Below are 15,294 nucleotides of genomic sequence, written 5' to 3'. Positions count from 1 at the left end.
ACTAATAAATTATGTATTAGAAACTTAGCAAAAAAATATATTATTGTTGAAGTATTTATTTATTTATTATATTTATTTTTATTTATTTATTATATTTATTTTACTTATTTATATTTATATTTGTTTATTAAAATACTCCAACAATAATAAGTCCTATCTTAATAAGGAGCACTCAATTTTATTAGGACCCTTACCTTGAATTTCAATTTGTGCTAAAATTTCTATTTCTGCTGTTTTTATTCAGTACCTTAATAATTAGTGTCCTTATCTTTACAACCCTTACCTTAATTTTCAAATTTATAAACTCACTTTTGTATTTAAATTCTATTTTTTTATTCATATTTTCATTCTATTATTAATTATGAAAGACTCCTACAAAATAATTCCTATGATAATTATTAAGTAGAGTACTCAATTTTATTAGTACTTTACCTTAAACTTCTATTTGTGCTTAAATTTCTATTTCTTCTGTTTTTATTTAATACCTTAATAATTAGTGTCCTTATTTTTATTACCACCCTCATCATAATTTTCAATTTATAAATTTACTTTTTTATTTAGCACTCAAGTTTATTAGTACCCTTTCCCTAATTTTTATTTTTCTCTTCTGTTTTTAATTAAATACCTTACTATTAATAGAGCCCTCATTTTTATTACAACCCTTATACCTTACTTTTCAAATTTATAAATTTACTTTTTTTATTTAAATTCTATTTTTTTTATTCAAATTTTTACTTCTAAATTTAGTACTAAAAGACCTATATTAGTATAATAGTGTAAATATACTATTTCTTCCATTTTCTAATTTTCTAGTTTTGTATTTAACTATTAAATTAAAATAATTAATTACAAATTTTTTAAATATAAATTTCAATTTTTATATTCCAATTTAGGAGAATTGATAGACAAGCACTCTATATAATATATTTTTGGATATTTAGATTTTTATTACTAATTTATGGGTTTTAACTAATATATAGTATTTTTTTACATTTTTTAAATTTTGTTATATAGTACTAGATGATTTTATAAAATGATATATATTTCAAACTAGAAATTTTTATTGGCAATTTTTTGTTTTAAATAAAATTAATCAGAAAACTTGTAATTTGAAATTAGGATTTTTTGGTAAGAAAAACGGTTATTTTTAGAATAAATTATAGTAGTTTTCTTAAGAAAATAAAATCAGTTTTTGTTATTTTCATGATTTTCATCATCTTTTGTCATTTTTTTATTTTGTGATCATGATTTGAATTTAATTTAATTTGTTTAATGAAAATGTTTTTAGTAATTTAGTTTATGAAAACGGTTTTGGTGATTTTTAAATATTTTTTGAACGTAAAATTTTTATTCTAGGAATTACTATCATTTTTTTTCTAAATTTAATAAGGTGTTTTTTTTTTACTTATATTTTTTATATTAAACACTGTTTTTTACATTTATTAAAATCTATGACAAGTAGATTTTATAACGATGGTAAATTTAAACAAATAATAATTATTTTATTATCAAAATTCTTAATTAAGACAAATATTTAGTATTTTTTCTTTAAACTCTTAATCGAACATATTCACTTCTGAATGCTATATTTATATATTATATAATAGTAAAAGATTTATAATATAATTTTTCAGTTCTAATTTTTATTTAAATTAAAACGAATATTTGGAATAAGTTTACTTTTTACAATTACTATTGGTTTGTTTCACAATTTTAATAAAATTGGCAATTTTTACAAATATTTAATATCGAATGCTATTTTTTGACGTTTTTTAAATTTTATCGGTTACAATATTTTTACAACACCTAATTTTTCATAAACTAATTTATTTTTATTTTAAATAAGAACCTAAATTTAAAATTATTAATTCTTTAACAAAAGATCTACTTATATTTTCATACTATTTTTATGCATTTTTAAACTATTTATTATATTTTTTAAAATTATGACATTTTGCTCAAGTTGATAATATAAGATATAAATAAGTCAGTGATTTGTTATAAACTAATTTTTAATAATATTTTTTTTTTAATTTCAAGACGTTTGTTCCATCATTAGAAATAATGATAGTTAGTAAAATTCTTATTACCAGGATTTTTTTTACTATAGCAAAAATTCATAAAATTCAGGATAATACAATTAATTTTTATATAAATTATTTTTTTATAATTTTCTTCCACAAATTAATATCCATTACTCAAAATATAATTATGTATCCATATGTTATATTATATATATTTTTTTCTAATTTAAGGAGCAAACTTAAAATTTAAAAAACATTGTAATTTAAATAATATAATTTTTCTTATAAAATTATCAAAGGCCGGTTGCACCATATTTATTCTCTTAAAATTAAAATAAAATATTCTACTATAAAATAAAAATTATTTACAAAATATTTTTATATATAATATTATTTTGTAATGCATTTTCTATTATATGATAAATATGTATTTTGGTTCTATAATTTAGACTATTTTCTAATAAATGAATATATTTTGTTTTATATATAATCAATTGTTTATAAATTTTTTAATTGTAGACCACTCATTTTTTTGAAAAATTTGTAAAAGAACAACATATATGCATAATTATATAATTATTATAATATTCATAATAATTATATAATATATATTATAATTATATAACTATAATATATATTTATCAGCTATTATAAATTAATTATTAGTCTCCACAAAGTATTGATATGATTTTGTTCAATTTTTAATAATATCATGTGTAACTATTGATTCTAATGTAATTAATAATTTTGTTAGATTAAGAATTTTTAGATTTTTTATTTTAATATTTAATTAGAATAAAAGGTGCAACTGACTCTGAATCTTTGAAATAATAATTTTAATTGTGTTCATATGAAAAATTCTGCTAGAGAAATGGAAAAATTAAAAAAAATAACATAAATTAGCACTAAAACCTAATTTACTAACTAAGTACATATACACTTAAAAATTTTGTTTATATACATACTATTAATTTGTTCTTAATTTTTAAAATTATCAATATTTAGTTGATTATTTATACAATTTTATAATTTGGGATTTTCTTTATATTTTATCATATTAATAGAAATATGTTTGTAAAAAATCTTACATAATTCTGCAAAAGCATTATGTCTTTATACAAAAATTTTTGTAAAAAAAATATTTATATTTCACATTTTTAAACAAATATAGACTGTTTTGATAGTACTTAAATGGTGACTGGTGTAGATTTTTTTTTATTAAATTAACTTACCAAAATGCATAAAATTTTACAAAATGTTGATTAGAAAATATTGCGAAAACCAACAGTGGTTCGTACTGCACAGTACTCCCTTTTGTACAAAAAACCTATTTCTACATCTGATAATCATATAATAATTCAAGACAATATTTTTTTACAAAATGTGCAATTTTTTCCTCCAATTTTCCATTTCCCTAAAAATCCAACTTAATTCTCTACCAGAAAAAAAAACTTAGACATATTCCAAAACCAATACATTTCTAACGGCAATTTATAATATAGGTACCTTAGAAGGTAAAAAAAATATTTTCATATTAAATGTCCTTTCATATTTATTATTCTAGTGTGTAATAGTTTCATCAAAGGACTGATTTTTACGATGAAGGTAATAGAAAATTTTCTACAAATTTTTTTAGAGACTGGACTTTAAGAAAAAATAATTGTATACTATATTGTAGAAAACGAGATGTTAATGAAATAAAAACAATGTGATCGATATTTAATAGAATAGATATTTAGGTACAAATATTATACATGGTGGATTTTAAATTCGATTTAGGTGAAATTTTGACGATTTCAGGCTAAATATTTATTATTAATAATATTTTTGTCTTGTATTATTCCTGGAAATGTTAATTTTCTAGGCTCAACTATTTATTTCTTCAAAAAACATCAAGTGCAGAATATTCAAATAATTTTGATATAAAGTATTTTAAAAAAATATAACTAATCTCATTAGTAATTCTATCAATTATAATTTCACTATACGTAACATAAACGTTTTAATAACGTAACATAAACGTTTCATTAACGTAACGACATTCTTCTGTGTTTACTACATAGCATATTAGCATATATTATATATATTCATTGATTCTATAATTTATTAATAATAATTAATCATACTATATAATTTTTGTCTTAAATTTATCTGGAAATCATATATATTTGTTCAAAAATATTTGAATATTCAAATAATTTTGATAAAAATCATTTTAAAAAATATTGCATATATAAATTTAATTAAAATCAATATTTTTTGGTATTAATTCATTTTTTAAATTATTTGATACATCTTATTATCACTAATTATGATTTTACTAAATGTGATATAAATGTAACATAAACGTTTTATTTACGTAACGACGTTTCGTCTGTGTTACGTAATTTTAACTTTTGTGGTTTACTGAATAGATTTAGCATATATTATATAATATATAATATATATTCATCGATTTTATAATTTATTAACAATAATTGATTATAGTATTACTATTTTTTCTTTATATTTTAACTGAAAATATTATTTTCTATGAATGACCCCATATTATATATCTGTTCAAAAATATTTGAATTCAGAATATTCAAATAATTTTGATATAAATTAATTTAAAGAATATATTATATATGTATTTAATTATATTTTTTGTTATTTTTTATATTATTTTATTAATTATATCACCAATGTATGATTTCACTAAATGTAACATGAACGTTTATTAACGTAACATAAATGTTTTATTAACGTAACGACGTTTCGTCGTGCTACGTTATTTTAACGTTTGTGATTTACTTGGTAGCAGATTTAGCAAATGTTATTAATTATTATTATATAAGTCTGAAATCGTCAAAATACAAAAATTTATTATATTCAAAAAATATTTTAAAATTTGTGTAAGACCAATAGAAATGAAATGCATATTGATTTTAAGACTGGGTTGAAAATTGTAGATTGTTTAATAAATGTAGTAGAATAAATATTGTAGTATTAAATAGAAATTGAAATTGTTTCATTTTTGAGGAAATGATTTATGTACATTATTTTATTGCTTTTGTAATTTAATTTTAATTTTATTATTATATATATATATAGTTATAATATTTATATATATAGATTTATATATTTATTATATATATATATATATATTTATTTATTTATTTTATTATATGTGATATATTTAGTTTTATAATTTTACTTTAATTATTTGTAATATATCTATGTAACATATAGTTGTTAATATTTTTTCTGATTATACTTAATTATAAAGTTAATTATAAGTTTTTTTTTCACTTAAATTATAAGAAAAAACAAGTGCATGTCAGATTGAATTTTACGGTTTATTAAAATTGCATGAAAAGCTTACAAAAGTGTACAGATAATTAAATAATGCTTACAAAAAACCATACATAATCGAGACTCTAATGTGCGTTTGTGGAATCAAAAAAATGTCTTACATTTCAATCAAGATATAGAAGCGAATATGGAATCGGACAGTAAACCATCAGAAATCCCAAAACTACGAAAGACCGCTATTGGATCCAGCAAATACAGCAAGATACCTCGCGAAGAAGGTCGGACCAATATGTTTACATCGGAAAAGGTCTCGCTGCGTTCAACTTCATCAGTTTCTGACTCAAGACAGGAAGTAATATCATCTAGTAATAGTGCATCTACAAGCCTCACTCAACCACATTCTGATGTCAAGAAACCTCCCAATTCATGGCAAGTAGTCAATTTCAAAAAAAGAAAAACTTCATTTGAACCATTAGGAATAGATGTCAAAATTCAAAACAGATTTTCGGCCCTTTCAACAATAGAAACAGCTAATGATGACAACTCAGTTAAACCGGCTCCAGTCAGTAAGCCCCTCCAATATTTATTACGGAGTTGACGATATTAATGATATGTCTAATCAATTAAATGAAATAATTCCGCACGATCAATATTTCCTGAGAAGTTTAGCTAACAAATTTTAATTTTACAGGCTATAAATTTTTGTTGATACCAGGAGTAACTAATTTCATTAATTATTTTAAGTTTCAGATATAAAAAATTCAAGTACATACATTCATTTATCGCTGTATACGACATTATAAACATAGTTATGGTCACGATTTTGAAGAAATATCAATATATACATTTATATATCCAATTTCCAAACAAATTAAGACAGCTAGTATATATATATAATCATGTATAAATCAATATATACATTTATATATCCAATTTCCAAACAAATTAAGACAGCTAGTATAATATTATCATGTATAAATCAATATATACATTTATACATCCAATTCCCATGCAAACTGAGACAGCTAGTATATATATAATCATGTATAAAACAATATATATACATTTATATATCCAATTTCCATACAAACTGAGACAGCTAGTATATATATAATCATGTATAAATCGATATATACATTTATATATCGCTTTATACGCCATTATAAATATAATTATGGTCTCGGTTTTGAAGAAATATCAATATGTACATTTATATATCCAATTCCCATACAAACTGAGATAGCTAGTATATATATATATATATATATATATATATATAATCATGTATAAATGAATATATACATTTAAATATCACTTTATACGCTATTATAAATAGAATTATGGTCCCGGTTTTGAAGGAATATCAATATATACATTTATATATCGCTTTATACGCCATTAGATATATAATTGTAGTCTCAGTTTTGAAGGAATATCAATATATACATTTATATATCGCTTTATACGCCATTTAAAGTATAATTGTGGTCTCGGTTTTGAAGGAATATCAATATATACATTTATATATCGCTTTATACGCCATTATAAATATAATTATGGTCTCGGTTTTGAAGGAATATCAATATATACATTTATATATCGCTTTATACGCCATTATAAATATAATTGTGGTCTCGGTTTTGAAGGAATATCAATATATACATTTATATATCGCTTTATACGCCATTATAAATATAATCGTGGTCTCGGTTTTGAAGGAATATCAATATATACATTTATATATCGCTTTATACGCTATTATAAATAGAATTACGGTCTCGGTTTTGGAGGAATATCAATATATACATTTATATATCCAATTCCCATACAATCTGAGACAGCTAGTATATAAATAAGCACGTAAAAATTAATACATATATAAATCCATATATACCGTTTGTATACATGTGTGAGTAGATACTCCCTTGCCGTTGAACTGTCAAACGTTTGAAGTCAGTGGCGACATCTAACACAGAACCATATGAACCCGGTAGTCACTACGTAGTTCCCGGAGAACTGGGAACAATTTAACATAGAGGCGCTGCATGAAATCGCCTTAGAAACATTGGAATCTTAGTGGATTCTCATTGGATTCTTTTATACGCTATCACAATCAAATCAAATTCAAAGTCGTTTTATTCAAAACTTTTATATCGGAGTGTATAAAAGTGTTCCCTAGGAAATGTTGTAAATTTTATCTAGTTTCAACCTATCTGACTGAAAAGAGGTGGTTCGATATAAAATTTTTGAGTTATTTGACAAAAACCAAAAAAATGACCCAATTTTTTTATTTATTGAGTGAAATATTATCATATTCAAAGTCGTTTTGTTCAAAACTTTTATATGGGACTATATATATGTTTTGAAGGAATATCAATATATACATTTATATATCGCTTTATACGCCCTTAGATATATAATTATGGTCTCGGCCTAAGAGAAATATCAGTATATAAATTTATATATCCAATTCCCATATAAACTAAAGCAGTAATCCATATATAATGAAAGAAGAATTGATATATAAATCCATGGATGGGTACCCATGAGTTTTGAAAATTGGAAACATTTTTTGATTCCTTCATAATAATAAAGTAATTATATATATTTGTAGTCTAGGTTTAGGAGAAGTATCAATATTATATTTATATATCCAATTTTCATACAAACTATGGCAGCTAGTACCCAAATAATCATGTATAAATTAATATATAAATATATATTTACATTTTCCTTATATATTAAGGCAGCTAGCAATATATACATCTATATATCCATTTCCCATACAAAATAAAATAAAATACTTAATAAATTTGCTTGGAGATTTGAACTCGAAACCTAAAGCAAAGGCGATTGCCATTGCAACCGAAGCTATTTAACGATCTGTCCACCTCATCACCGTTAAACAATTGATTGAATTTGGTACATTTGTTAACAATAACTTCACATATTTCCCTCGCCCATTAAAATGTCAAATAAAAATCCCTATGGGATTCGAACCAGTATCCTTCTGATTAGAATCTAGTTTAGCGCTCTAGCCGATTCGGCCACGGCGACCAAGATTTTCGGCCGACTAATACTGGAAGGACATTCTTCGACAACCGACCATCATGAATCAAGTCAATTTCACAGGGGGATGATATGGAAATATTAAATTTTGTCCTAGGGGGTTGAAAGTGGGCTCATTCGATTCCTCGTGCTCTTGCGAATTTCAGGCGGGGGGTCACAGGGGGGAAAATTTTGTCCGTTTTTCGCTCAGGAGACGAGAAAATCGACTTTTTGTAAATTTCACGATTTTTCTATGGGAATTTTTTGAAAACTTTTTGCGTTTTGAAGAAGATTTTGTGCTGACCTCAATGATATGGTCGGGGTCATTTATATGGAGCCCAATCACGTGGTTAAGGACAGGGGATGATGTGATATATGATATAATTGAATATAATAAGTCCAAATAATTTCTAAGTTTTTGCATTATGTTATTAATAATATGAACTATTATTTATGGATTTTTATAACAACTTTTATAGATATTTTCGGATATTTTAGCATAATTTGTAACTATTATTTATATATTATAAGTAGTACATGCATGCATATAGCACGCTTTGAAATTGCTATACTTCTGTCAGGTCTCTCTTTGGAAACCATGCCTCAAGAACCTTTGTGCAGAACCTCATTAGTTGTCTCATCTTGATTTTTTAATTGCAGACTATCGGAGGTAGTGGTAGGTTAATTTTTTACCGATTAAAAAAAATTCACACACCTCTTTATTCCTTTTATTCGCCGAATAAAACTCCCCTTCTGCATCCTTCGGATTCGAACCAGCATCCTTCAAACTAGAGCCTAGTATAGCGCTCTAACCGATTCGGCCACGGCGACCAAGATTTTCGTACGGCTTATACCGGAAGGACATTCTTCGACGAACCGACCATCATGATTCGAGTCAAGGTCACAGGGGGATGATATGGAAAAATTAAATATTTACCTAGGGGTTGAAAGTGGGCTCATTCGATTCTGTCGTTCCTTGCGAACTTCAAGCGGGGGGTTACAGGGGGGAAAATTTTGTCCGTTTTTCGCTCAGGAGAGCAGAAAATCGACTTTTTGTAAATTTCGCGTTTTTTATATGGGAATTTTTTGAAAACTTTTTGCGTTTTCAGGGTTATTTGATGGAGGTTATTTATATGCGTGGTCCTTGACCTTGACCTTAATCTTGTCCTTGACCTTGACCTTCACCACGACAAGGTCAGCACAAAATCTCCTTGAAAACGCATAAAGTTATCAAAAAATTCCCATAGAAAAAACGTGAAATTTACAAAAAGTCGATTTTCTCGTCTCCTAGGCGAAAAACGGACAAAAATTTCCCCCCTGTAACCCCCCGCTTGAAATTCGCAAGAACCAGAGGAATCGAATGAACCCACTTTCAACCCCCTGGGTGAACATTTAATATTTCCATATCATCCCCCTGTGAAATTGACTTGATTCATGATGGTCGGTTGTCGAAGAATGTCCTTCCAGTATTAGTCGCCCGAAAATCTTGGTCCTCGTGGCCGAATCGGTTAGAGCGCTAAACTAGACTCTAATCTGAAGGATGCTGGTTCGAATCCGATAGGAATTTTTTATTCGACAATTTCAAGGGCGAGGAAGATATGTGAAGTTATTAACAAATGTACCAAATTCAATCAATTATTCAACGGTGATGAGATGGGCGAAAGCGATAAATCGCCTAGGGTGCAATGGCAATCGTTCTTACTTTAGGTTTTGAGTTCGAATTTCCAAACAAATTTATTAAGTATTTTATTTCATTTTCTCGATAAATTTGAAATGAACATACAAATTTCTTCCAGTTTTAGTTATTAAATATTATTAATATTATCATAAATTTAATTTAATTTGATTATAAATTATAAATTATAAACTTATGTAATTTATGGTAAAATGGGTGTAATAGATATTTTGATCCATTTTAAATATTTTAGCATGGTTTTTAACTATTGTTTATATATTATAAGTAGTATGTGCACGCTTTGAAATACTGCGCTCGAAATACTTCTGTCAGGTCTATCAGAACCTCATTGGTCGTATCAGTTCTTGGTGTAGTGGTTAGAGTCTCCTCATTGGTCGTCGCATCTTGGCTCTTGTGATTGCGGATTCTCGGTAGTAGATGGAAGGTAAGTCATAGTGTTATAGTAATCGTCAAAAGCATGATGTTTTTTGTAAACTGTAATTTTTAGATATTTTTGTGTGTATACCTCTTAAATTTATAATAATTCATTTGAAATCATTTAAAATTCCATTTAATATATTTTATTACGGTGGGAAGTTCTAGCAATTTGCCTTAAGGCAAGATGCCATACATCGAATTTGGTATAATGATGGGAAAAGCAATATATAAATTTATATATTCATTTCACAATCCAATTAAGGCGACTAAGTCATATATAGTGATAAAAAAAATCGATTTATGCAATTAAAAAAATATGCAAGTCAAGTAAAATATGTTTGAAAAATCCGTGGATAATATATACATTTATATATCGTTTTATACTCGATTATAAATATAATTATGGTCCTGGCTTGGGAAAAATATCAATATATACATTTATATATCCAATTACCATATAATATAAGACAGCTGGCATGTATATAAATCATGTTTAAATCGATGTATACATGTATATATCCAATTCCTATACAAACCGAGACAGCTAGTATATATACAATCGTGTATAAATTAATATATACATTTATATATCCAATTCCCATATAATATAAGACAGCTAGCATGTATATATAATCATGTATAAATCGATATACATTTATATATACAATTCCCATACAATTTGAGACAGCTAGTATATATATAATCATGTATAAATCAATATATACATTTATATATACAATTCTCATGCAAACTAAACAGCTAGGTCATATATAAATCATGTATAAATCAATATACACATTTATATATCCAATTCCCATACAAACCGAGACAGCTAGTATATATATAATCATGTATAAATCAATATATACATTTATATATCCAATTCCCATACAAACTGAGACTGCTAGTATATATATAATCATGTATGATTCAATATATACATTTATATATCCAATTCCCATACAAACCGAGACAGCTAGTATGTATACGAGGTGTGTTCAAAAAGTACCCGGAATTACTATTAATTAAATTTCGCGGGTCTGGAGTGTCTGATTGTCAAATTTTTTTTTTATTGTGTTGGTATACATGCCCCTAAAGTATGATGAAATTTTCAGCTATATTCACTGTTTACTTTGTCTGTGGTAGTCGCTAAGGTTCGACGTGTTTTTCTGAGCTCGGCGATTTTTACAATGGAAGAATTGAAAAGTCAAAGAATTTGTATTAAATTTTGCGTAAAAAATGAAATAAAGTGTTGCAATGTGCAAAAATTCACCAGATATGGCTCCGTGTGACTTTTCCTATTCCCAAAGTTGAAGAGACCCATGAAAGGACGGCGGTTTTCCTCGATTGAAGAAAATCGCTGAGAGTGCTCAAGGACATATCAAAAAGTGAATATCAAGGGTGCTTCGAAAATTGAAAAAAACGCTGGCATAAGTGTATTATATCTGGGGGGACTACTTTGAAGGGGACCACATTAATGTAGACGAATAAATAAATATTTTTTTGAAAAAACGAAAATTCCGGGTACTTTTTGAACAGACCTCGTATATATATAATCATGTATAAATCCATATATACATGTATATTTCCAATTTCCATACAAACTGAGACAGCTAGTATATGTATAATCATGTACAAATCAATATATACATTTATATATCCAATTTCCATACAAACTGAGACAGCTAGTATATATAATCATGTACAAATTAATGTATACATTTATATATCCAACTCCCATACAAACTGAGACAGCTAGTATGTATATAATCATGTATAAATCAATTTATCAAATCAAAGTCATTTTATTCAAAACTTTATATCGAACTGTATTCACGTGTTTGTATGGATATTTAGCAACTTTTATATAGTTTCACCCTATCTAACTGAAAAGGGGTAGTTCTATATGAAATTTTTGAGTTATTTGACAAAAAAACCAAAAATGGCCCAAATTTCCTATATTTATTGCTTAAGAATGAAATATTGAATTCAAAGTCGTTTTATGCAAAACTTTTATATCGGAGTGTATAAAATGCTAGGAAATGTAAATTTTATCTAGTTTCTCCCTGTCTAACCGAAAAAGTGTGCTCGCATATAAAATTTGTGAGTTATTTGACAAAAACCCAAATTTCTCCATTATTATAATAAATCTTTTTTTAAATCCTGTTTAAAAATGGCGCTTTTGTCTTCGGATGCGCATTTGACCTGAAGTTATTTGCGTCTCGCGGTCAGCGTTGTTTTGACGTTTGCCAGACGTCATTTCATACAAACTCTGAGTAATGCAATGTAATGTAATCGATGTAAACATTAAATAATTGTGAAAAATTAATTATTAAATATTAGTTAAGTTATTAAATATTAGTTAATATGGCTCAAAGTGCGGCCAGTTCCAGCTCTTCCAGGCGAACTGGAAGAGACCACGAGGGCCCTCCTGGCGGCGCTCAGAGATTTCCTGACACTGAATGGGAGGCAAAAGAGGTTAGGTTGAAAAAATAATAGAAAATTATAATAGAATGGTTAATTGTGTTGAATTTTATTGGTATTAATATTACAAGTAGTTTGTAAAGGAATTTTATATAATTCGGACTATAATTTTTGTTTATTTATAACAAATATAGGTGGATCTTTAACATTTTGACAGGTGCTCCTTTTTGGTTACTTCTTTATATATTTTTTTAAATTTATACTAATAACTAAATAAGATTGTTTTCCAAATTTTAATGCATATTTTGCAGGCATAATATAATTAGTACACATTATTTTGTATTAATAAATGGACAATTTGCACAAATTGTAACAAGAGGTGTCTTGAGCCAAAATGGGGATGTCAAAGAGGTTAGGTTACAAAATTATTAAATAAAAATTATATTAAAATGGTATAATTAAAAAATTATATTAAAATGTGTTAATTTGGATTAGTATTAATATTGCAAATAATTTGGATCGTTTTGGCAAAGGAATTTTATATATTTATTATAATTTTTGTTTATTTTTAACAAATTTAAGTGCATCGGTAGGATTTTTACAGGTGCCTCTTTTTGGTTACTTCTTTAAATATTTTTTTAAATTTATACTAATAACTAAATAAGATGTTTTCTAGATTTTAATGCATGTTTTGAATATCAAGTGGAAATGAAGTATATTTTTTATTAATTACAAATCCACAATTTCAAGAAATTCTAACAAAAGGTTTCTCGAACCCAAAATGGGGATGTCAAGAAGGTTAGGTTACAAAATTATTAAATAAAAATTATTTTAAAATAGTAAATTTTGGTAAATAAGCTTAATATTAATATAACAAGTAGTTTGTAAAGGAATTATATATAATTTGGATCGTTTTAGGCGGAAGAATTTTATATATTTATTCTAATTTTTGTTTATTTTTAACAAATTTAAGTGCATCGGTAAGGATTTTTACAGGTGCCTCTCTTTTTGGTTGCTTCCTTAATTATTTCCATAATAACTAATAAGATGTTTTTTAGATTTTATGCATGTTTTGAAGATCAAAAGCGAATAATGTATATTATTTATTAATTACAAACCCACAATTGCAACAGATTCTAACAAGAGGTTTCTCGAATCATTTTTTTTTTATATTTTTGTTTTTTATTTTTTTTCTTATTTTTTTTATTGTTTTATTTTTTATTTTTTTTTTTTGTTTTTTGTTTTTTTTTTCATTTTTTACTTTTTTATTTTTTTTTATTTTTTATTTTTTTCATTTTTTTTTGTTTTTTTCTTTCATTTTTACTTTTTTATTTTTTTTATTTTTTATTTTACTTTCATTTTTTTATTTTTTTTTGTTTTTTATTTTTTAAATGGGTTTGTAAAAGAGGTCAGATTGTAATGTAATATAAAAAGTATTAATTTAAAAAATTACTTAAATTTGAGTTGTATTAATATTTCTAGTGCTTTATGCTGGAATTTGAGATCAGATGTGTTGTAATTTTATTTATTTATAATACAATTATTGAAGAAATTGTAACCAAAGATTTCTCGAAACAAAATGGATAGTAAAGAATGTTAGGATGGAAAATAGAAAAAGCCTTCAATGGAATATATAATAGAAAGATGAACCAAACTAATTTGAATAGTATAATGTTTTTGTTATATGTTGGAATCATTTAACTGCAATTTTAATTTATTTATACCAAATATAGATGCTTCAGTAATATATTGCTTAAAAATATATGTATGTACTTCGATAAATATATAAAAATTTATCAAAAAATTCCAATTTAAAATTCAAACATGTATTAAAAATGTATACATTATTTTAATAATGTGTATATATTATTTATTAATTTCAAATCCACAATTTGCAAATATCAATTGACTTAAAATGGGATGTAAAAGAGGTTAGGTTAAAAATTTAAAGTGGTATTTTATAGAAAATACCAAAGCGCTAAAGACAAATTAAATCAAATTTGAATAATATCATAAATTAATTTTTTTTTTTCATTATTTGGATCATAATTTTATATATTTATGACAAATAAAGGTGCTCCGGTAGCACTTTGAAAGTTACGGATTTTGTTTGCTTATTTAAAATATATTAAATATGTATTTATTTAAAAAAAAAAACGTACACATGTACATTTTTTATAATATTTATAAATAGATTGATAATATCTTACTATCTTATTACCAGCACAGCTACTTTATAGTATGTACTTTTTATTTGAATTGTGTTCTATATCCAATGTTTTTTAACCCTTAATCAGTTGTATGTTTTTTTTACAGTCTCATCGACAGAGGGAATTGGAAGAAGCCAGGGCCAGGACAGCCCAGATGGAAAAAACTATGAGATGGTGGTCT

General features: G+C 25.3%; 2 protein-coding genes across 2 annotated transcripts in view; one reads left to right on the top strand and one right to left on the bottom strand.

Annotated features, from left to right (window-relative positions):
- LOC113389582 (coiled-coil domain-containing protein 102A-like) overlaps window positions 1–648 on the bottom strand; it is a 9,466-nt gene extending 8,818 nt beyond the window's left edge. Inside the window, exon 1 of the mRNA XM_026626601.1 lies at window positions 626–648. Within this exon, the coding sequence (XP_026482386.1) occupies window positions 626–648 (23 nt within the window). The remainder of the gene's footprint in view (window positions 1–625) is intronic.
- A 12,109-nt stretch (window positions 649–12,757) lies between these two features.
- The window catches only part of LOC113389581 (collagen alpha-1(I) chain-like), an 11,144-nt gene continuing 8,607 nt past the window's right edge, over window positions 12,758–15,294 (top strand). Inside the window, 2 exon segments of the mRNA XM_026626600.1 lie at window positions 12,758–12,957; window positions 15,220–15,290. Of these exon segments, the coding sequence (XP_026482385.1) occupies window positions 12,847–12,957; window positions 15,220–15,290 (182 nt within the window). The 5' untranslated portion in view covers window positions 12,758–12,846.

This window comes from Ctenocephalides felis, unplaced genomic scaffold (genome assembly GCF_003426905.1).
Source record: "Ctenocephalides felis isolate EL2017-DRISC unplaced genomic scaffold, ASM342690v1 CF-g0.4_SCAFFOLD_03573, whole genome shotgun sequence".
Taxonomy (NCBI): Eukaryota; Metazoa; Arthropoda; class Insecta; order Siphonaptera; family Pulicidae; genus Ctenocephalides; species Ctenocephalides felis.
This window is presented reverse-complemented; position numbering and strand designations above follow the sequence as displayed.